This window comes from Camarhynchus parvulus, chromosome 4, assembly GCF_901933205.1.
Source record: "Camarhynchus parvulus chromosome 4, STF_HiC, whole genome shotgun sequence".
Classification (NCBI taxonomy): Eukaryota; Metazoa; Chordata; class Aves; order Passeriformes; family Thraupidae; genus Camarhynchus; species Camarhynchus parvulus.
Window position 1 is genome coordinate 31,212,139 of NC_044574.1, and position 24,399 is coordinate 31,236,537.

General features: G+C 35.9%; 1 protein-coding gene across 4 annotated transcripts in view; it reads left to right on the plus strand.

Moving 5' to 3' along the window:
* Nucleotides 1-24,399, plus strand: part of FAT1 (FAT atypical cadherin 1) — a 102,847-nt gene that overhangs the window by 20,252 nt on the left and 58,196 nt on the right. For all 4 annotated transcript variants that reach the window (XM_030947369.1, XM_030947370.1, XM_030947371.1 and 1 more), the window contains exon 3: nucleotides 17,070-17,384. In XM_030947369.1, coding sequence (XP_030803229.1) covers nucleotides 17,070-17,384 — 315 coding nt within the window. The remainder of the gene's footprint in view (nucleotides 1-17,069; nucleotides 17,385-24,399) is intronic.

The following is a 24,399-nucleotide window of genomic DNA, read 5'->3' on the forward strand; positions in this document are numbered from 1 at the left end:
GTTAGTTTAAGTGCATGTTAATACTCCAGTTCAGAAGAGGTTCCCTGGTTAACCTGTCAGGGACCATCTGCTTTTGACTGCAGTTTGCAGCCTTTTACTACTGTACTGAGGGTGTGATTATGCTCATTCTAAGGTCTAGAACTAATGGTGCCACTAGGTTAAACTGTGATATGATGCTGTTGCATTTGTGTTTCTTTTTAGGTGCACAAAGTTAAGCCTGGCATTTGGAACTAATGTTGCGTTTCAGTTTGGCAAGGGTTGAGGAGGCCTGGGTTTGGACCAAGGTCCTGAGCAGCCTGGAGCTAGGGAATTACTTTTCTTTCTTAGGCTTGAAGAAAACCATGTAATTTGCATTTGTGATGGTGGCAACTCCCAAAGTGCTATTAGGTTGTTAATGCAGCTTTTAGAATGTGTCTTTGGAAAAAGCTGAATTAGTTTTAGACAAACATATTCATCTTATGTTCTCTGTTGGCAGGGGCATCTTCCAAAGTAGTTTGAGTTTTCTTAGGTATCCTACTGAGTAAAACATCACCTTAGCTGCCAAATAGGGATCCCATACAAAAGCTGAGGCTCCCCTCCTCTGCTGCAGGCATGCTGAAAGTAAGGGATTGTTCCTTTCTGAAAGGTGTTGATTGGGTTACAGCTTGGTTGATGAAAACAGAGCTGCCTGGGGGCTGTGTCTCTGTAGGAGATGAACTGGGGCTGAGCCACATGTGGTCCCAAAGATTTACCTTATAACAGCAATCAGTTCAGGCAGCAGAATAGATACTAAGGGCCTATTAACTTACTTGGGTCTCTCTTTGACTTGGAAAGTACTTGTGAGCAGAGGAATAATAAAAGAGAAGGGTCGCCAAAAGCTATGGAAGGTGCATCTTGCTATATCACTGTTGGGACATCTGCTAAATTGGGGATTTATTTCCTACTAAGCATCTGCTGAGCTTTTGAAGTACATATTAAGGTCAAAGGAGGGGAGCTTGAAATGATTGCATAATGTTTATTCTTTTCTTTGAAGATTTTAGACTTTAATCATACAGCATTTGGACATATTTAACAAAGGACAAACCTACATGAGCATTTGGCAAACTTCCAGAACTTATTACATGCAGTAGTTGCAGCTTTAGAACTTGGATTTAAAAATACTTTGGGCTTTGCCGAAGCTAGGTTTTGCAGGTCCATTTTTTAATCTGTATATCATTCTTACTGCATATGTGACTTTATTACACTGGACATCTGAATGTGACCAACAATGAATTTTCAATTCATGCCTCTCCATGAGGCTCAAGAAAAGAAAATCTCTAGCATTCCAGTGCCATCAGAGAGGGATTTTTGGAAAAACTGAAGTATCCAAGGAATCTAGCAGCAGGAGTGCAACAAATCGTTTCCATGTTCAGAAATTAGTTTTCCCCAAGCTCCTTGTGTTCTATCCATGATTCTAATTGCTGCTTCTTTTTCATTTAATATTATTTGTGAACAAGGATAGTCAATACCTTCATGATTTTTATAAGTAGTTGCATAGTTTGGATTGGCATTAGGGTTACAGAGCAAACTGCTAGGTTAATTAATAGTAGTGGTGGTCATTAATAGTTCATTTGATTCAGAGTTCTGTCTTTGCAAACTTGTCAGTGTGGTATTGCTGATAACAGAGCTGAATAGCTGCTGTTTGTTGGGAAAGTTACACATAGAAAATACAGTAGTTGAATTGCTTTGTTGACTAATCTTCCACCTAGAATAATCCTTTCCGACATGAATAATTTCCAAAATCTGCATTTATTTTGCTGATGCAAGAAGCCTGATACCATCTCTGTACACAAGAAAGTGAGAATGACTGAGTTTTGGTTTTGAAGCTGCTGATCATAGGGTGCTTGTTCATATTTTGTGTAGGATTTAAGGCTTAAAAGGTGATTATATTACAAATTTCAAAAGACAAGAAGCAAAATTATGGAATAGCCTTCTAATTTTAGTGTTACTGGTAATGTACATGAGCATTACAGAATTGATACAGTCATGTGAGTGAAAAAATGAAGATTCCAGTAACATAATATGCTGTGAGTAAGAGTGAACTAATAATGTGGTAAAAATGAATACAGACTTCCTGTATGTGTTGCCTGTAGTCCTGGTTCTATTTATGAGAGAGAAGGAGTTTGGTAGTTCAGCTTGAAAGACTTTCAGTGCCAATAAGTTTATGATGGAGTTATGGATTATAGAATTATGAATGTGATTTTTAATGTTGGTATGTTGTCTCCTCCGTTTCTCTAAACCTGTGAGAGTGACATGTATAGCTCTTTCACAGGGAATACATCTCCATCCATTCTACAGGGGGTTTGTATTTTATTTTTTTTAATCCTCCTTCCCCCTCTGCCTGTAGATCTGCCATGACAGGGTATATCCTGTCTCTATGAAAATTAGAGATTGCTGTGTAATGATAAGGGTTTAAACTGCAACGAATCAGACATGTGGAAACTTCTGTCTGTGGAATTTTCTGTTTGATCTGAGAGGAATGCCCTTGCTGTGCCCTTCCTGTAATGAAAGCAAGGTAGAGTGAATCAAAGTGATTCTAGATAAGATTGGAATGTGTGCATTGGTTATGCCTCTATTATATTTGGTGTTGCAATTCTGGCCATATGTATTATCTTATTATTCAAGATATTAGCAGCATAGTTCATCTTCTTAAAAGATACCTCTTCTTGTTTTAGCTAAAAGTGCTATATTTTTATTGATGAAATTTGAGTTATTTACTTAGGTTTGAACACAGAAATTCTTGCTTACAACAGCTAATATTGTCAGCAAGATATTAAATGAGCTATGGTAATACAGCATCTTTTTCTTACTGTAAATAATTTTACAGTATTCACTTAATCTTCTTTTTTCAAGATTTTGTTGGTGTGGCATTGTGAGAAATAGCTAACAGTTTCTCTCCATCATTATTTCAAAACCAGTTAATGATTAACAAATGTGCAGCTGCCTGTGCAAGGAATGTTACTTACTTTGGGAGGGGGGAAGGAGAGATTATTTCTTCACATAAGAAGTCTGGTGTGATAGTTCACTTAAAGGTAATTTAAATATTACAGGATCAATTTCAGCAGATTAATCAGAAATGGGAAAATGACCTGTGCCTTTCTTTGATTTTTGGTTGTATCTATGTACTTTCTACCTGTAGTATTAGTTAGTATAGTAATAGTTTGGGTTGGCTGTGTTTGTCCAGACAGTAGTTTTAAAGTAAAAAACTATGTAGGAAGAGATGGCTATTTATTAATAAGTGTATGGATATAGGCAGAACATGGCTCAAAAAAAAAAAGTGATAATATCTAAGCAGTTCATAGTCCAAACGATTTTACACTATTCCTAATCAGATTTCTGAGTGGGGCCTTGTCTGTTAAGTACAGAGACCAACAGATCAGGAACTGTGCTTGTAAATATTAAAACAAGAACTATCATACAATTTGGGCTTTTCAATTAGCTTTTTGCTTGCTTCAGAATGTTCATACTGAATGGTGAAATTTTGTACTGAAATTTTGAACTGACTTAAATCTTTACAGTTAAGGTAGAGCAGGAAAGTGCGAGAAGGTTCAAAAACTGTTAGTGGAAAATGAGTTGTCAAGTTGCCATTGACTCAAATGACACATCAGTTTTAATAAGCATTGTTTAATAATAAGTTAAGGGAGTGACAGAGTGAGAGCAAGATTACTGCTGATTATTGGAGTAAATGTTTGAGTGAATATTGATTCAGTATGTGATGGGAGGAAGTAGAATAAGACGTACATGCCGTTTTATTTCTGTAATTCCAGAGATGATAAAAAAATACTTTGGAAACTGAGTCATTCAGTCTAGTCAAACACAAGAATGACCAACATTTGAGAGTGTCTTTTTTGAGAACAGCTATGCACAGATACAGAGATTTGAGAAGGTCTCCTGGTGCAACTCACTCTAGTTACTGTATATTCTGTGAATTTCTTAAACAAGGAAGAAAATCCTCAGTGGTTAGGACCAAAATACATTTTGTGCCTAAATGGCCTACTACTTACCTACAATATCATATTCTTTCATTTACACTGTTCTAGTGTTGACAGAGTTGATCTACTTCTTTATGACAAATTATTGGTTTATGAAGCAATTATTCATCACACTCATTTTCTTTGCTATTGTTTTGAAGGGTGCAGTTATCTTCAGCAAAAAATGTTTCTGTGGAGAATAAGAGCTTTTTCAACGGAAATTCTGTCAGAGAGACTCTATGGTCTTTGTTCATCCAAATGCTTGCAGGTTTGCCTAGTAAGCAATAAAATGAATTAAATTAATCGATTTTTATACTTTTAAACTGTAACTTGCATTAATTTCTACTACCATTAGTAATTTTTTATTCTGGAGAGTGTTGATTAAGACTGCAGTTATCCATTGTTTATATGAGAAAGACTGAAACTAGTTCCCAGCAAGCATCCAGGGCCCCCACAAATAAGTATGCTTGACATTTGATAAATAGTCTCTAGTTTTCTCGTTACAAGTCTTCTTTTTAGATGTTAGGTATTGATTCTTCAGTGTGCTCTAAGAATTTGCTTGCAAATGGAGGATTTCTCATTTGCTTGATACAGTAACCCTACCAAAGAGAATAAACATAATTTTTCTTTGCTTTCAGGATTCCTCTGGCTTTAAAATTTTACTCAAAACCAGACAAGTTCAGAAATGTTTCTCTGAATGGCCTTGTGTTTAATTTGATTTGTGTGCAAAGACAAATAAGGCTAATAAAAATTAGTTTAACAGGTACTGATCAATGTAGAATCCTCTCTGGAAACAGGACCAGAAATAAAGTCTGAATAAATAAATGGATACTTTGTAGGTTAATACATCTGACTTTGTCAGAACAAGGATGAAAATGTCTTTTGATGTCATTGAATCCCAGATGCTTTCATTCCATGACTTTGTCAATTTGCTTTGTTCTCCTAGCATTAGCATGCCCAGAGGTGTATCAGATCTTCTTTGCACACAGAAATCTGCTTGGGAGCAGCATTTCTGTTGGCAGTAATTAAGTGCTTTTGTGTATATAGCTACCTGGTGCAGTAACATGAACAGCAGTAATAGCCTGATTTTCAGTATTCCTCAACGTGCTACCTCCCTTTTGATAGATATCAGTATCTTTTTTTGCTCAGAGCTGGTCTGGAAACTATCATTGCTAACCAGCAGTTTCTGCAACTGAAAATATTTTGGAGACTGAAAGCTTGAAGCAAAATTGCAGTAGTCCAAACCACAGCCATGCATAAATAACACACACATGTGCTAAACAACAATTTTTTTGTGGTGGGTTAGTCATGAGCCAGAGTTTTTGTGGAACACAGCTGTAACAGCTTCTTTCTGAAGGATAGGACTGCTCTGTTTGACTTGCTGGGCCTTCAGTGTTTTGCGGAAGTAATAAGAGGTAAGCTGCAGTTTCAAATTTCCACCAAAAACGGAATCTGAGAAAAATGAAGTGTGCGCAGGAAAAGTATTCCTGGGATACATGGAACAATTTTTCCTTATTTAAGATGGTCACTAACTCCTGAGATTTACAGAAAAAAAACTGTAATCTGTAAAGTTTAATAGTTTCAAAGTATACTTGTTACAGAACTGTCCTGGTTTTAATAGTTTGCAGAGGTCTAAACAGCTAGATCCTTCTGGATCAACAAACCAGTTTCTGAACAATTAAATGTGTTGCTCTTGGGCATAATTGTCTTCCCATGCGTCTCATTATTTTCCTTGTAGACTCTTCTTCTGCCTAAGGGGGACCTAGGTTAATCTGTCAACTCCAGTTAGTTTTGAAATTCCTGGGGCAATTTGCAGAGGAATTTCCCCTTCAGACGCTCCCCATTTCCCAGCTAAGTTATTAGACTTACCACACTCATTGTCAACAATTCCTTAGTAGTAAGAAGACTAATAGAGAAGTTAAGAGGGATTTTGCAGTCACTGGTGAAGCCAGAGTTCTAAAGAGCATATATTTTTTCATTTGTGTATTTAAGAAATTCTTGTAAACTTTAACAAAGAATATAGAAATTCATCCTTTGCCTTTCTCATGCAGAAGCAAGTACACATTCTTTATGAAAATTTGATTAATTAATTTCCTTCTTTGTCCTTGATGTTCATAAGTAAACAAACAGTGGACCTGTAAAAGCCTTTGCTTGTTTGTGAATCACGTACATTTTAGTAGAAATTTTCTTGGTCATGAAGGTAACTTAGCTTAAAACAGCTCAGCAGTATTATCCCAAAGTGTTTTGCTTAAATAGGTTTCTTATTCTAATTTTATAATACTGTGTAACTGAAGTTCTTGGGACACAGAAACTTGTTGTATCTTTATCTGAAGACAAAAAACTGTCCTGAATGAAGGATGGGTGGCCAGAGCAATGACTTGCCTCAGATCCTACAAACCTTGCTCATGTAAAGCAGAAGATGCTTTTGTGGGTTCCAAAATCCCACGTGCTCGGCCCAGAACCTACTGGCAGTTTGTCCTGCTTTCTCTAGTATTTTATAAACCTGCTGTAATGTTGATGTTCAAGTGCAGTCATGTTTTTTCAGCAAGTTTTCTCTCAAATCGTGAATGACTGGTCATGTTAACAGCAAAGCATGTTAACATGACTAGTCATTCACGATTTGCTGTCTCTTCAAGGCAGTGTAGATCCTATGTGGTTGTATTACAATAATTTTTGCTATTGGCATAGGAGTTAACATTACATTTCCCTAATGTGGACGCATCAGGGGGTTTTTGTGTCTCTCCCTATCGAGCTTTAGCGACATGGTACTGTTCCTCTGTATAGCAATTATATTGCCTGTCCAAAAGCTTGACATACAAGCCGCCTAGCTGACAGAAATAAGCTGGAACTATTAAAATAACCATAAATGAGGCTGACAATGGGAACTGTCTGCCATTGTCCCAAAAGATTTTTTGAACTGGAAGTAATCAGTTGAGTTCTAAGGCAGCACCATCACGGATCTTCTAATTGTGAAAATTCCCCCTTGCCAACCCCCAACTTCCTGAAAGGAAGTTCACTGTCTTTGTAGACCTTAGGAGATTTATTGCTTATAGCCCAGACTACCTAGTACCAAGTCATAATTTCTGGGCATAATATTTTATGTAGACAATTTTAGGAACATACATAAAAACTATTTTTCTTTTATAAATGGCCTGAACACTGTTTTCTGTTCTTTTGACTTGTTTTTTGTAGAAATGTGCAGCAAGCAAAGTGGCAGGAACTAGAAGTTAAAATGTTACTGCTTCTAATTATTTACAATTCTCTTTTTGATATTTTTTTATTTGACTTTACCCATATACATGATAATGGTACCTGATAAATCTGTTTTTTCAATGTTTTAAAATATAGACTGTTTTTGGCGTAGAGCTTTAACTAAGCACATCTTTACTTCTAGGTCTTTGTACAATCTCTAGATGCTTAGTTAAGTGATAGCTGCACTTAACCTGATGAACATTCTGTATTTCTTCAAATCTGTCTACCTACCTGGTTTATAAGCTGTACATAGCAGAAGGCAGTAGGGACCCTTTCTTGCCACTTGAGCAGTGTTCAAGTTTCTGCTGTTCATTCATAGCACAGAAATGATGCATAAACTGTTCTGTGTTTTTTAGTTTTATCTCAGGGTTTGGATTTGACCACATGCTGAGGCTCTTTGCATGCCAAGTTTTTGTCCCCAAAAAATATTTTCAAAGGACGGCTTTGATAATTTCTATGGGCTTGGAAAAGTGAGACAGGTTTCACTGGACACTGATAGTGTCTGATTGTTTCACTGACTGCTCTTGATGTTGTTCCATGAGTGTCATAGAAATTCTTTAATTTCAAATACAGTAGTTTTTTAATGAAGCTTTTTTTTAATGAGAACTTTTACTAAATCACATTTACTTAAGGTACTGCTACAAAACTGGATTTGGCTACATATTTTGCTATATCTAGTCAGTTCAGTGAAGTTGAATTTGATATATAAAACATCATTTTATTATGATTGAGGTTTTTCTGCTGGTGATGGTTTCTCTACTCTGTTTAAGGGTGGGTTCTGTGTGCCTTGCAGTGATATTCTTCCCCTTCCATCTCCCAGAACTTGCAATAACTGGTCCTCGAAAAGAAAGAAAGCAGCGGTGGACTCTATGTGTTTAAGGTCTTGGCTACTGCTGCAGTTCCATCAACTTACTGATATTGATCATGATTTTATTTGAAACTTTCTAGGCCTTGATTTGTTACAAAAAGAGTAATTTGTCCCTGAAACAGCAACAGGAGTTGCTTTCCATTTAACAGTTCTAGCTAAGCATGATTTCTCAGCTGGTAGTACGCAAAACACAACCTGAAATGTGTATAGCTTTCTATATCAAAGTGCTATAAACAAAATTTAATTACATTTTGTGGGATCTGCTCTTATACATGCTGACAAAAGACATGTAGTTCCAGTATGATATTTTCAGCTTAAGTACTTTTTTTTGGTAGCTTTTCCTGAGAATTTTTTCAGTGCATTCTCTGAAGCTGAAATTGTGAAGTTTAGATTTTTTCATTGCCTTTCTTATAAAGAAGAAATTTATTTATGATAAAGAAGAAATATTACATACATATAAAAGTGAATTAAACCCACTGTATAGTAACTTCTTGAATATTTAAAGAAACAAATGTGTAAAATCTGTAAAATATATGTGACAAGTGTTAACTTTAAGAACAAGCGAAATAATTTATATTGATTATGTTGCTCATATTGTATGCTAGACAATATTCTCTTGGGATACATGAGAAACTCTTAGATTGGTTGGTTGGTTGGTTTTTGGTGGGGTTTTTTCCCTGTAACATTAAAATGCAATTAACCAGGATGCATGTAAAAGGTAAAGCACCAAATTATTTAAAAAATAAATCAGAACGTGTTAATTTGCATTTCAGCTTAGGCAAACCAGAAGAATTTCTGAGTGGTTGAAAAGGGAAAACTGAACTATTTCAAACTAGACTGAATCATTAGTTTTGCACATTGATATTCCTCAGATGTGTTTGCAGACAAGTCACTTCACTTTGAGGGATGGAAAACACAGTATTGGTGGTTTCTTGCCAGGTTACAGACTTTCTGTCGTTGCCTAATTAATGCTTCTGGAGAAGAGGTGAGTAAAAAGTAGTGAACATCTCTTGTTCATGTGTGGTTCAAAGGCAAGCAATAGTTGCTACAACTTCTTGCTCTCCTTCAGAGCTGCAAGAAAGGATTATTTATATTCTGAACAGTATTGTTTAGTCTGTGTGAATCTTCAGATGCAAGAAGTCTGAGTAGCTTGCATTGTCACTGATAAGCTTTAAATTGCTCTGAAGGTGAAAAGCAAATCGTACTTCTCTGGGTGGCTTTTGCACCTTGTTCCGTAGAGGTGTAATCATGTAATGCTTCCTGTTCAAAGTGCACACACAATAAAAGTAAGGAACTTTTCAGCTCAACTTATTTGTCGAAAATAATACTTTTCTTAAAAGAAGAGATGGTATATACTTTTAAAAATTCACACTGCCTGCCACACTGCCTTTAATATTTCAGGAGTTAGATTGCTGTGCCTCTCTTGGTATTCTGGTGTGTTTATAGAGTGGATGAGCTGACATTTCACTTTTGCAAGAGGAATCTCGTGCCATTCCTTCTTTAGAGGGAGATTGTTTCATGGACTTACCAGGATGGAGATTTTGGGCTTTTCAGATGATGTTTTATGTACTGAATAGTTTGTTGTCTCTGTGGCAGGACATACATAAAACTTTCAGTGCTTAAGGATAGTTGATTTGTGTAAAATTAGGGCTGATGGTGATATTGTGCTGTCTTTGTTTTGGTTTTACTAAGTGGTTATTTATTACACTTGAGTGATCAAATACTATTAAATTTTGTTGACATTAGCATTGGCTGCTATTTTAGAAGCATGGTAGGCTTAAGGTTTAGTTGTCTCTTGCACCCTGGTGCTTGTTAGAGGCCTGAGTTAAAGTAGCACAGTGGCTTGGGGGAAAGAATATTTTTTTTTTCTTCAGAGTTCAATAGGTTACATGTTTCAAAACCTTCAAATTATAAAACATTTTATGGTATGTAGGGTTGTGACTGCTGCTTCAAGGCATTTCCCACTGTCAGATTACAGTCATGACCAGAAGCTTCAGAAGTTATCAGAAGGAAGTTGGGAAGTTAACAGAAACACAGATAGAGGGTTTTTTTTTAATTGCTGTAAAAGTGGAAAGAATCTGAGCTATGACACTGGCCACAATTAGTATTACAGATGGGTGTAGTACTTGTAAATAGTGCACTATACTCTGCTGTAGTCTGTTTTATCTTACATAGGTAGATACCATAACTATTAATGAATGCACTTTTTTTTCCAAGTCACCTTCCTTCTCCTTAGCATTTCTGACAGGGATCATAAAGTGGAGGGAAAAAAACAAGTGAAAAACCCCTATGTGTAACACACAGGAACACACAGGGTTGCACTTGTCAACTGTCCTGGTTTGACTCTGGAAGTTACTCAAGGGAAAAAGGAGGGTAAAAGAGTGTGGATGTGTTCCTCTTCAAGGCCTCTGGGGTCTGCTGAGAAGCGGACAAGCACTGCATCTTTTCCTATGCCAGATGCTCTTTCCTGGTTTCTTGTGGGTGATAGTTTTTGAGGGGGGGAGGGACTGTTTGTTTTCTCTTTTTTTAATCCTGTCTTCTCTGCTATAGCCTCTGTATTTATACAGCTCAGGAAAATGCTAATCACATCATGATAGGTAATAAGTAGGAAAAAAATCTAGGAAAAATAGAGCATATAAGAAGAGATAAATGGGAAGTAATTTGTGTTCATCTGTGTTTGATCTGGATATGTTTGAAGAACTGCACTGTCATTAACAAAGTTGTTGGTTAGAAGAGATGCTATTTCAAATAAAAAGAGCTGCACAAAAAATCAAAAGTTGAAAATACCAATTTTATAAAATATCTTTGTTTTTCTGGCTTATTCTAGCCGTGTAATTGTGGAGATTTTAGTAACAACCTGAAAACTGTCTATTTTGAATTGTTTAACATTAGAAGCCAAAGTATAATAGTATTTTATTAAATAAGACTTTACTTAGGAAGGTAGCCAAACCACTAGCAAAATCTTTCTTTGTTTTAACAACAACTTAAGCAAAGTTTCACAAAATGTAAAGCAGAAATTTTCTCAGAAAAACTGGCAAGTAAACTTCTGGGAGCTGGGATCCTTTGGACCCTCATTCACATAGTAACTTCTGAAAAATGTATGTTGCCTATCTTGAGGTAGCAGAGATTCACATAGTACACTGCAGTATGTGCTGAGCAATTTTATCTCTAGTTTAAAAGACTGTGCAGGCCTCAGTGGTAGTTTACCCTGCAGTGACTTCCTGTTTGTTTAGAATTCAGGACAGTTGCAGTCTGGGTTGGTGTGCTGGCAGTCTAGTGCCATTGAGGACAGCGTGTCTCCGTGTTTTTAACAGGCTTAATCCACTGGCTTTTGAAATTTAGATTTGAATTGGTTGTTTGTTGAAGGTCATATTTGATAAAAACTTTTGTTCGTGCAATTTGTAAAATACTGCTTTCCCCCTAACCCTCAGAATGGCTTTTAAAGCAGCTGAAGAAGCTTTTTGATTTACCCAACTTATTAGAACTTAGATTAATTGAGTTTGTAATCAGATTTCAAGCATCATGTTCCAGGCCAGGGATTTCTTAGTTTGCTTCAAATGTCATTCCCAGGGCAAATTCTGCTAAACTGCATTTTCATGCTTTGCTGAGAAATGATTGCAGGTTTTGATTTCCATTATGGAATCATTAATATTGTTAATTAGAGTTCTTATGGATAAGCACACTTAAGGAGGATCATCCCTGGGAATTGGGAGTATTATAGTTTGAGCATTTGTTAATTAGATAAAATTGGCATATGTAAGAGTGTCAGATTTGAGGTGTATTTTATGCTTATTTTTTTTAAGAGTGACTTTGGTTGTAGTGATTTGTCTTGTGGGATTTAAACTGGGGGAAGTGTTGCTTCTTGTTACCAGTGGGGTTGCTCTTTAGACCTTTTCCTCAGTTGCTGCATTCATATACCATCCTATTCCTCCACATTAAATTCTGTCTAAATTATATTCTGCAGTAGTCACTTAGGACTTTTGCCTTTCTTTAATGAAATGGATAGAAAAGTCCTACTGCATCAAGTGGGAACAATATCTAGTCTAAAATTTCAGACATATGAATATTGTAAAATCAGTTCTGATGTCCTCTTGCAGATGACTGAGAAACATTTCATCAGAGCTCTTTTGTGCTCCCCTCTGGTGGTTAGTGACTGAATTTAAATTTGTTTTTATCCTGACCACCTGAAAGGTTTCAAGATTGCACAGCCAGTCAAGTGAAAAATGCGTTTTGAATCCTCACTTCACCTTATGTTTTGAATAACAATGTTTGCAAGTCTTTGGGATTCCCATACATGTGAAAGATTCATTAGCAGATTTCTCAACTTGTCTTGCTACATAAAAAGCAAATGGTTTGTAAAAGTCAAAATTAGCCAACTGCCTTGGCATAGAGGATGGATGGGAAATCTGCTGATTAAAGATACTCTGTGAATGGGAGAAGAGCTAGAGCACAGATGGAGCTTTTACAGCATTGAAGATACAGTACAGGCACTTAAGGTGTATTCCTTAAATGTGCCTTGTACCACTTGAAAAGGAAAAATTCTTTCTAGGAGCCAAAACATGCTCTTGAAACTGATGGTATGATCAATATCTTACTGATGCTTAATGGATCTAGATGTCTGCAAGATTAAAACAAATTAATTCTTATTAGATTGTTTTATTATTTCTGTTTGATAGATGAGTCCTGATCAGTTTTTCTCTGTTACCTTGAGAACCACTGGAACTAGAAACCAATGAATTTATTAACTCCTTAAGTGCTGAGTGCTGGCTTTCAGACAGCATTCAGTCTTGTGCTGCCCTAAAATGTAAAATAGGCTGCTGTAGTCTGCTTTTTGGCAAAAGCAGAAAACTGAGACAAGGACCAATGGTACTTAAAGGACTGGTTCTAGACTTGTGATTTGGTAGGAGAATGATTGTTATCATTGTTAACAAAAGTAATCAGTCAATTTTTTGGAGCTTCTGTTTCTTAGAAGGTGTAGTAGGCTACTGAAGTTTTCATGCAATTTTATTCAATAAAAATTAAAAATTATGCTATTAGTGTTCTCATAGGCAAAATCAGGAAAGATTTAGTGTTAAACTTTCAGAAGCAGGAGCAATTTCAACTAGAGTAATGACAATAGGATGGTGTTTTGTAATTACTGATGTAAGATCAGATTGTTTAGGGGGCAGAGAAAAAACTGAAGTACTTCTTACGGTTATATGTGTTTAGTTTTGATTGTACTTTGTGACATAAAAGCTGATATAGAGCCAGAAGAAATTCAAGTTTTGATTGTCTGAGCCTGCCCCCACCCCTAGATGTGTGCTGGATTAGTATATCTGTTCCATTTTATTGCTGGGTTCAAACATCAGGAAGAAAGCTGAGTCATATTAACAGACCGGTCATTCCTTCCTTTGCTATATTGCCGACAGCTTTGAGCAATGAGCAGAGCTAGGTGTGGTGGCCTTTCCTCCATAGCTCTCAATATGTGAAGGTTGAAGGGAAATTTTTGTTCTGTACCTTCCTGTTCCCTTTTTCATAGCTTTTACAATGCAGGAATGTTATTTTGAGTCTTCATTTTTGATATTGTCAAAGTAATTAATCCACTTACCTGCAATGCCTGTCTCTAGTAAACATGGAATTGTAGAATGGTTTGAGCTGGAAAGAACCTTTAAGCTCATTTAGTTCCAGCTCTGTGCCCATGGGACAGTAGACCAGGTTGTTTAAAGACCCATCCAAGCTGGCCTTGAACACTTCCAGGGATAGGACATCCACAAATACCTGTTTCCCAACTTACACATTCATACCTTGTCTATTGCATCTATTTTAAACTGTGTCCTTTGTACCTTTAAAAAAAATTCACTCAGGAATTAACCTGTTTATTAGTGTTAAACACTTAGGTAGATGGTTTTGCATAGGTGACTGATCATAAAATTGTTTTCCTGGATGCTTTTTATTTCAGATTGGAATTATAAAGGCCACATAAAGAAAAAACGTTCATCCTCAAATTCAGGATCAGTTTAGTGAGAAACATGAGGAAAATGGAAAACCATTGAAATTCCCTGTTACTTTGACTACTGCATGCTTAGAGTGTGAGTGCCTCTGTAGGAAATTGGGAATTCTAATGAAAGCAGAGCTAGCCTGTTGGGCAAACTGTGTCCCATGGTGCATCCAGTGGTCAGATCATCAGACAGATTCTAAGCCTTTCTCTGCAAAGTCTATGTAAAATATACAGAAGTAACATTATATATGCTGATTTAAATTGAAATTAAAAATTAACCAAAAGACAAAGTTGCCCATGTGAGCTGTATCATACTGTAGGTTTTTCTATATATTTCTTTTTGAGATACTAATTTTTTGGGTGTGGTACTTTTTTTACCCTCTTCATCTCATGTGATGGATGTGACTTAAGGGAATGGACATTTGAGAACTAATACACTACAACAACAAAATAGGTTCAGTCATCCTTTTACTTGAGGAGGGCTTTGATAACTAGGGAGGTAGAATTTGTAGATGTTAGGTGAGCATATTGCAGGAAGTGAGCTTCATTTCCACAAGAGTCTCTTTTTATCTTTCTTTAGAATCAGACAAAGCTATGTTTAAATTAATATGCCAGTTTTGGTGCAGCTACTGTTTAGAAAGTGGGATGTGTAAAATGAAAACAGTTGCTCTTTTCAACATGAATCACAAGTAATAAAGCAGCATTGCTGGAACCATTGATAGAAGGGAGTTAATACAATCCAGTCTTCTCTTTGGTAGGACATGAAGGGCTTACAGAACTTTCCAAGGCATACATAGTCCACCCAGACTTAAGACTAAGTGTTTCTATGCTACATCCAGCATTTAGATTTAGAAGTGAGGCCACAGTAAGTAACCAATTTGATTTCTCTCAAGCAAGTCTCCTGGCTGAGGAAGAGTCATGAAAAAAGTGTGCCATGAGTTACAAAGTAGAATCTGGGTAACTGAGTGCTCAAGGCTGTGTCCATTATTAAAAGGAAATTTATGCAGAAACTATTCAGGTAACCAGTGCACAAATCCAATGACTACTGAGTAGTATTAGCTTTTTATTGTAATAGTAAAACTGTCATCAAAGAAAATGTAAATACTGAGGCAGAGAGACTGGAAATGTGAAATATCAGTATTAATTAACGCCTAGACTTAGTTGTTGATGATGTTGTTCTGCAAAAAGATGAAAAAGGAAAATACAAAGCCAGTAGTTTACTTTCAGGAAAACTTTTATAGACTGCATGTAATGCATGCGTATTTTGAAATTGCAGTGCCCCTCCTTTTTACCCCAGTTCTGTAGCCTTTGACACGATATTAAACCAATTTCCACACTGACATCTGGTGGTAGTTCTGAAATGCTGTGTTGCTTGAAATGCTATATATGGGAGTTTGCAGGTCTAAGCATCAGTTTCAATCCCCTCCATCTCTTCTGAAGTGATCTTATTGACATCTTAAAATTTTAACCTGCTGTGGTCAGACCAGCTTCTCACAATGCAGAGAAAGTAATGAATAAATAAATAATTCCTTAATATTTTGCTCAGTCAGTATAATGTATCCAAAAAAAGTCTGTAGTGTGTGAAGCACACAATACTTGGAGTTAATTCCTTTCCCAAAGAATTCCTGTGAAAACAGTGGCATAGTTTTATTGAGATCCTGTTTGACTGATGGTGTGTATATGTAAGTATATAGAGATACATGTATCTGTGTGAAGTAAATGAGCTCAGTAGAAGTGCCACATCATGCATACTCACATTATGTGGCTTTATCCAGAGTCCAAAACTGGCTGTCATGGTGATAGTTTGACTCATCTTGGCTCTAGTTCCAATTAGTCCTGGTGTGTGAGTGTATAGCAAATAGTAAGAGCCATGACAAAACCCTTCAAAATTTCCACTGAAATGGTTGCAAGGGCTTACTCTGTTCCTCATCCTGGCATGTATCAGGTTGATCTTAAGTTCTCTTAAGAAAATATCTCAAATCAAATACTCTGTAGGAGTGATTGGATCAGGAAAAGGAAATTGTGAAGTTTTATTCTGCCATGGCTCCATGACTCTATCTAATATTCATCCCCCATCTTATGGGTTACACCATAGCACATAGCCTTGTGACACATGCATAATATGGCTGTACCTGTAGAGTAAGCTGCTTGTAAAGATAAAGTTGTATTTCTTCATGCTGTGTAAATTCTTTAGTCATTTCTGGCCTAGACAATCTCCTGTAGGCTCAGCAGACAGCTTTTTATTAAGTTTGCAAATTACATAGTAGCTCCTTATTTGGTAATTCATTTTATGTTTGTAAGATTGAGCAGATTTTTGCCCCTATTTTTGCTGCCTTCCATTTCCAGAGTAATGGCAACCATTGGTTAGTCATAATGTGGCAAAGGTTACCTTTGGTATAACATTTGATTTTTTTTCTGTGAAATGTCTGTGTGAATATAAATCAGCATATAAAGAAAGTTCAGTCAAATAATTCATTTGGGCACAGAGATAAAAATGTTTCACATTTCAGTAGTTATTAATATGAATAATAGTAAAGAGGTCAAAAATTTGCCATCTAAACCAGATAGTTTAATGTGGTATACAATTTACTGTAATGAGTAAAGAGGGTCATTCAAGTCCCAAAAGATTGTGAATTACATATTTAATTTAATCTTTTAGGCAAAACTGATTTTATGAATAGTGCTAACTGGTCTGATGTATTTCAAAAGATGTTGGAAAGGAAATCAAGTAATATATTGTTTTAGTAAGTGATGCATAATTGCTTAAAACTCTTACAGTAATTTTATTTTTTGTGGCTTCAGATTAGTCTTAATATGTGTGTGTGTGTGTATATTAGCACACAGTGTGGAATCAGTGTTGGTCGTTTTGAACTTGTATTCATTTTGATTTATTAATTTACTTAAACTTGTTGCTTACTGTATTTTTACACATTTCTGCATACTTATTGAGCATTTTCTATTTATCTTTCTTCCTATTAAACAGGCATTATTGAGACTGCAGATCACCTGGATCGTGAGACTACTTCACATTACTGGCTTACTGTTTATGCAACAGACCAAGGCGTTGTGCCTTTATCATCTTTCATTGAAATCTACATAGAAGTTGGGGATGTTAATGATAATGCTCCTCAGACCACAGAACCAGTTTACTACCCAGAGGTTATGGAGAATTCACCTAAAGATGTGTCTGTCATTCAGATTGAGGCATTTGATCCAGATTCGAGCTCAAGTGAAAAACTAACCTACAAGATTACAAGTGGAAATCCACAGGGATTCTTCTCAATAAACCCCAAAACTGGTAAGTACAATACAGTGTTTTATTTTTATGTATTAATACATGAATGTGTTTCCATAATTGCATAAACAGGTGAAATCAAAGTCTTTGGTTTAATGTTGAAGACATGCTTTCACAATAGCTGGAGTTAAGCGGGTGTCTTGGGCTGTGTCAGTATTAGTAAGTTATATAAACATGTAGAAAGAGAGATATTAGAATGGAGCACTTGGTTCCAACAACCTGTCATCCACATCAGGCATGTTTTGTGAAGGCTTATTCTGAGTAGCGCCTCTCCAGACTGGTCAATGTCCAAGCATTTTTATAGTGCAGTAACTATACAGTAAAAACCCATATTTTCATTTAGTTTCATCCAAATTGTTTTTAGTTGTCTTCATAGTTTTTTTGTCAGGCCTGTTTTTAAAATTATTTTTTGGTGGCCGAGGGGAGGGTATCATGTTAGTCTAAGAAAAATAAGCCATTTACTCCCTGCAGACTCACTTGTCCCACTGTCAGAAGATACTTTCTTTGTAATTAACTATTGCTGTTGCTAGAAATACATAATCTGGAGGATTATTTTCAGCTGTGGTTTTTATGCAATGAAAATAAAGAGTCTGAGTTCACTGGTTATTTGGAAAGCTTCAGAAAAAACACTGAGGTTTTAACAGGGGAGTACAAACACAAGAACCAGGTAACCTTTTAGTAAATGAATTGCAGGTACTGTAAGGTGTGTAGGACAGATAGATGGGAAGCAAAATTATCAGTCTTAACTGAAGCTACCTAGTAATTTTGAAAATATTTTAAGTGTTGCCTATCATCCCTTCTGAATGTGGAGAAAATAATACACATACTGGATGTTTTCCCTACAATTTATGCCTAGAGAAGAACTTGGGGTTTTTTTGCAAGGTTGTGCCCAGCTTAGCTTTTCATATGTTGTGTTTAGGTATTATTTCACAGTGAAAATTATGAGAGATGCTTCTGGTTCACTCAGCCAGGTTTTTTTTATCACAATTCAGAGAGTTTTAGATGAGAGGTCCTGCAGAGGTGTAGTGAGCTACTTTAATCTATTACAAACCCAGTGAGGACAAGGGAGCACTAGAAACTTTATTAATTTAGCTCTTGCCCATTCATGGAAGCAATTTCAGGGTACTTAAAGGAGCAAAAATGGAGTGAAAAAAATGTTTTGAAGGCTATGGCCTTCATTTTATTCTGTAGTTATTTCAGCTCAGGGTATGAAAGACTTGTGTGCTTTATCAATTGCAATTGCTGTGTCAGCAAAGCTCTGAGTGCAAACACAGATATGTTATTTGGGTTATTTCTGCCAATAGCTTCTTTGTCAGCATGTGCTGCATCTATGAAAACACTGCCAAGAGGGACATATGAAATAGCTATAGCAACAGAAGATATTTAGTATAGTTAAAGCCTTCATCTAAACACTATATTTACAAAATGTTGGTTTTAGAGAAAAGGGAGCCTGAAAAGTAAAGCAAGAGAAATTCAACCACAGTCTTCTAAAGTGAATGCAGAAAGTGTTTGTATGCTTTGTTTCTATTTGCTTGACTCTGTCTCTTTTTTCTCATTTTACATAATGCAAAAGGGAAAAAAAAGCTTTTTTATCTATTTCCTTGTACTTTCTGATTTTGAAAAAGTTCTACTGCCTGCCACTTTGATATTTTTTGTTGTCTCAATATAATACTGATAAAATGGGAATAAAATTGCCTGTGAGTTGGGGGGGAATAAGTGAGTGACTGCAGTATTCAAATTGCAAAGGAACATAAATTCTACCTCCATTCTTTTCATCATTACTCTATAATTGGCCAGTTATTTTTGGGTATTGTTTCCTTAAATATTCCTGGAGGTCATTTTCTCTTCCTATTTCTTCTGTTCTTTTCCTCCCCTTTCAGCCCCCTGTATCATCAGGTGGCATTTTCCAAACTGTGTTTTGAAAAAAGACACTACTGTACCTCCCTTGCTGAAGTTTTGACATAAAGAAATATCTTTATTCCTATTTAATGGGTAGAATTAGGGCACTGGGAGGTTGGACTTGTCTTTGGACAGAGTTTGCAGTTTTCTATGTCAGTAGCTTACTGTGATCTCATTTATGTTACAAAGGGACCTTGAGAGAGAGAGCTCAGCACAATAGATGGTGAAGTGATAAGGAGCACTTGATAGAAAAGGAATAAAGATTTTCTGTCAGGAGAGCTTCTTACCTGCCTCTATTGTAGCATGCATACACTAGAAGCAAGCAGTGCAATCCACAGTCCTCAGCTTGGTGTTAAAGAATATAAAGCAAAAGGACAATTGGAAATAATTAAATCATTATATTTCAGAACACAAACTCAGGGAATAAAAGAATCTTCCTGTGATTTACATTCAGCAGAAGAACATTATTTTTTCCCTCAATATAATTAAAGGCCCAGGCTTAGATATTCACCCATCATGTGCTATTCATACCACCTTTCTCTGGTGTCTATTACTGTTAAAATTGTAATGCTAGATAGACATGCTTCTAGACAGACATCTTAAACATAGTGAAAGGAAAAAGGTGGGCAGAGCAGAGAAGGGAAACTTGTTCTTAGAGTGCACCCAGATAATTCAATGGATATTAAAAAGCTAATTCATATATATATTGTCTTCCCATTTCATGTGCTCTGATGGGACATACTGCTTATCCTGTACATGACCAGTTTGAAACTGTTAGTCTGCAGTAGGCACTAACATAGGGGCTGAGGTTTGACTAAGATTATCAAGTTCATAAGTTCTCAAGTCTCTCTTCTGTCTATTAGATATAGAATATATTTAATCTGAATAGATCTTACTTGGTGTGAAAGTGTTTTCAATAGAATTGACATGTTAAGGAGTTGAAAAAACTTTAAAAGACACTGGTTATTGTTCTAGTTATAACACAGTGCATTTTATCTTCCCAATCGCTTAAAAGAGGGCTCAGCTGAAGAGTACATTTGAGTAGAATTGGAGAGATCAAGTCTTGTCTTGTTTGCTTATGTGTGTATATTATCCTTGTTGTGCCCTGTGAAGTTATCACACTATAAGATATTTGTCCAAAGAAGAGAAACCTTCCCCAGGGCCCCCAGTTTCCTTTCCAGCCACAGGGTAGATGGGGCTGGAATATTAATCAGGTCTTTTTAACTGTATCCTGTTAAAACATTGAAAGTGACAGTATGGCTTAAATATCTGCTGTTGTGCATCCCCAAAGGTGAATTGAGGACTGTAATGGCATTCAGTTCAAGTCAACTAAAAGCTAGTGTTGTGATTCTTAAAATATTGGTGGCTGTTAAAAATACAGCTCAAGTGGTAATGTGTTATTATCTCTTTTCCTGGTCAAGGATCCGTTGTTTCCTTTCTCTTTATAAAATTTAATGCTATGGTACTGTGGTCCATGGCTGGAATTCCCACAGATAGTAGTAATAGAGATTATAAATAGAAACAACCTACACATAACATGTATCAAGTGAAACGCTGCATTCTGTTCTCCTGATGTAGCTAATGCATTTCTAGAACTTTGTGGGCTCCAGACTGAAATGTCTGTGTCTTAATGCAATAATCCTGAATTTTTAGAAACTTGCTGAGATGGATCTTTGTAGGATATACTTCTTCATTATTCACAAAAAGAAGAGATTTATTTTCATGACAAGAACTATTGACTGACTGATTAGTTTCTCAGAAATGCTACTGGCTTAAGTAGTATCTGATGCTTCTTACTGCCATCTGTTTCCAAGTACCTCCTTCAGTAAATCTTCACTGACACTTTAAAATATTATTGTATTTCAAATATATATCATTATAATTATTTCACTTTAAAATATTATTATATTTTATTTCACTTTAAAATATTATATTTCAAATAATTGTAGAATAAGGAAACACTGATAAGTTTTTCTTCATGTGCTATTTCATTTCTTGGAACAGGATAAATAACGCGGTACATCACAGGACATTTTGTAATCTTTTCACATATACTTGGTCTTTCATGAAAGCAATTGAAATAACAGTTTATTTCTCTTTGGAGTTTCCACGCAATGAAAAGAAAGTGCTGTACGTATGAGCTGTCCAGCTGTCCAGAATAAAAATAGTTATTATAATATTGTTTGCCAGAAAGAATGAGAACAGAGACTTAATTCCACAACTTTCATGCTCAATCTGAGCACAACTGTAGACAAACCTGCAAATTAGGATGACTACTTTATACGTGCTTAACTTCTTGCAACATAGCTTGTAATTAAATACAGAAGTAATTGACAAAGTGGAAGAGTTGCAACTCATGTTAATACATTGAGGTGGAAAGAGTTGAAGTTACACGATTTGGTGGCTGTTCTGAACACGTCCTGGGACTCTGTAGTTAATCTCAGCACATAACACTAGAGCTATTGCTTTGAGGCTCAGAAAAGATTTGCACATTTACCAACACTCATGTACAGCAGAGGATTATATAGCAGTAACCAAGTTCTGAGATTGGTGCCTTGGAGCTTAAAATACATATACAATGCTTTTATAAGCACATGTAATACATACAGTATGTATAATAGTGCTTTAGTACTATTTCTGTTTCTTGCAGGTGTGGTTTATTTGCTTGTGAGCTATTTGGGTACTTGTAGAACTGAAAAGTTTCATGTATCATAGATGTAAGCTCCATGTCTGTATTTACAAAATACAATTGCTTATTTTAATGCTTGGAGTAAACTACTCAATGTTTCTATTTTACATGAGCACAGTCCTATTGAGTAGAAAAATTTGTTTTCCCTCATCTTTGTGCCTTTCATGTTAAAATATCTTAATTTGCTTTTGAGAAGTGTTGGAAGGATGACACTTGATAGCAGGATTGCTTTCTTAGAGAAAGTGGAATAGATAATTAGTATGGCATCTACAGGTAGTTGCTGATGATGCCATTGTATATAAGTGTACATTTATGAGTCAATGAATTATGATTTTATAATTTCTAATCTATTTGGATTTAGAAATTATATATTTAGAAACTGATCTGTTAGTGCCTCTTCAAAAGAGTTATTATATTCATATTACTAAAAGCTTTAAATCAAACAATGTAATTTCTTTCTGTCTGAGGAGGGTAGGACATGCATGAAATATGAGCTTTTTGTTGCACCCAGTAATAATTGTAAGGGTGGTTTGCAAACGAGCTCCCCAATTTAAAATGTGTGCTGACAGTTCCCCAGAATGATACTGTGAACCAAATTCTTTTCCTATCATTGTTTCCCATTTCATATTTTTCTTCTAGCTTTACTTTTTAAATTGTGGGATGGCAAATCGTGTGAAATTAGACGGTATTAACTTGTAAATTACTAACAATAACTCAGCAAGTCATATGTAAAACATGGAAATTGAAGAGCTGGGGAGAACTTCCTAAATTGCTGTAGAACTAGAGACATTAGACTGAATTCTCTCTAAACAAAAAAAGCTCACTGAATTCCCTGAATTCAGTTTCCATATGGATGTAATAGTTTTGCTATGCCATGTTTTTTAAATATGGCTGTTGCTCAGTGTTACAGGCTCTGTATGATGAATATCTCAAAGATTGCTGAGTTAAGGTGCCTGAAAGAAGGTTATATTGCTTTATAAGTGCAGAATGCACACTAGAAGGGCAGAATCTGCACTTGCTTAGAGAAAGGAGTTACAGCTCTCTCTAGCATTACTGAGCAAGAGAATTGAATCCTAACCAGGTATCCATATAGGGCCCTTACAATCTTTTTGTATTACCTTGCACATATATTCAGACTAGAAATAATTTCTGAACTTTTGCCCGATTGGTATGCTTCTTTCCACTTCCCCAGGACTTCTGCTACATTTGTTGTGCCAACCAGTTTGGCTTGGGGAGGGAATCAGGGCTGGGTAGCAAAAAACCACTTTCTTGAGAAGTCATGCTTTACCTCAGAAATTTAAAGCAATAATAGCAAATGAGGAAGATAGGTACTGAATATTGCACCATATAACAGTTTTGTTTCGGATTGGCAGAAATGCTGATCACAAAAGTATAGCTTTTAATGAAATTTGCTATGAAAGTGATGCATGCTTCTGAAAACTAGACTTGGGTTCACAACCTGGACAGGAGAATGCCAGAATAAATTTTAAGTTGTTATTTTTTGCATACTTAGGTTTTGCAGGTGTAAAATAGAAATAATTGTGTGACCTAATTACTTGGGAGTGGTTGCATGTGTAAAATAGAAATAACTGTGTGACCTAATTACTTGGGAGTGTTGTAAAGCTGTATTAATTTATATATGAAGCAGTTTGGTATTTATTATGAGAATAGTATGGATGTACCTTTGAGGAAATTAGTAATCCTAGGGTGTAGGAGATAGTCCATTTAGATAAGGATATTAATTGGAGAATTCAGCAGAAGCTTTGAGTAATTGCTCATTTCAGAACATAACTGTATCCTGTGCATTTTACACAGTAACCTTTAATGAAGAGTGTGTGTGTGTCTATTGGTCTGTCTGATTTGGAGACCGAAGTGAAACGGGAAATGGGTACAGCTGCAAACAACTTCCATGGGTTTCCGATAACACTGGAGAATTACTTAGTGAGGAAATGAAGGGTCAGTGACACAGAGTAGTATTGGCTTCATTTTAACAAAGGAAATCTTTGTTGTTTAACTACTTGTGGGTTTTAATCCCAATTGATGTAATGTTTTGGAACTTGGGTAAAACCAGTGTTAGTATATTGCACACTTATATGATTTAAAATTAAATAAAGATCAAAATGCTGAATTCTTTCATGTAACTTCTGCAGCTGGTAAGCAATGCCAGGCTCAATTATTGTTCACTTATGTCACACAGCTCAAAGTGTATGTAGCAGCCTCCATGTGCTCAAGTGTTTACCTGTGACATGTAGAGAAAGTAAAGTATTTGATTATACTGTCTCAAAAACAGATTTTTTTCTTTACTGAAAATGTAACCAGAATTAGCCCACATGTTTTTAAAAAGAGTTTAATTCTGCAAAAATTTACTTTGATTTGTCTTTTTAAAAGCACTTGAAGTGCTAGGTCTTTTCTTGTAACTGGGAAAACAAT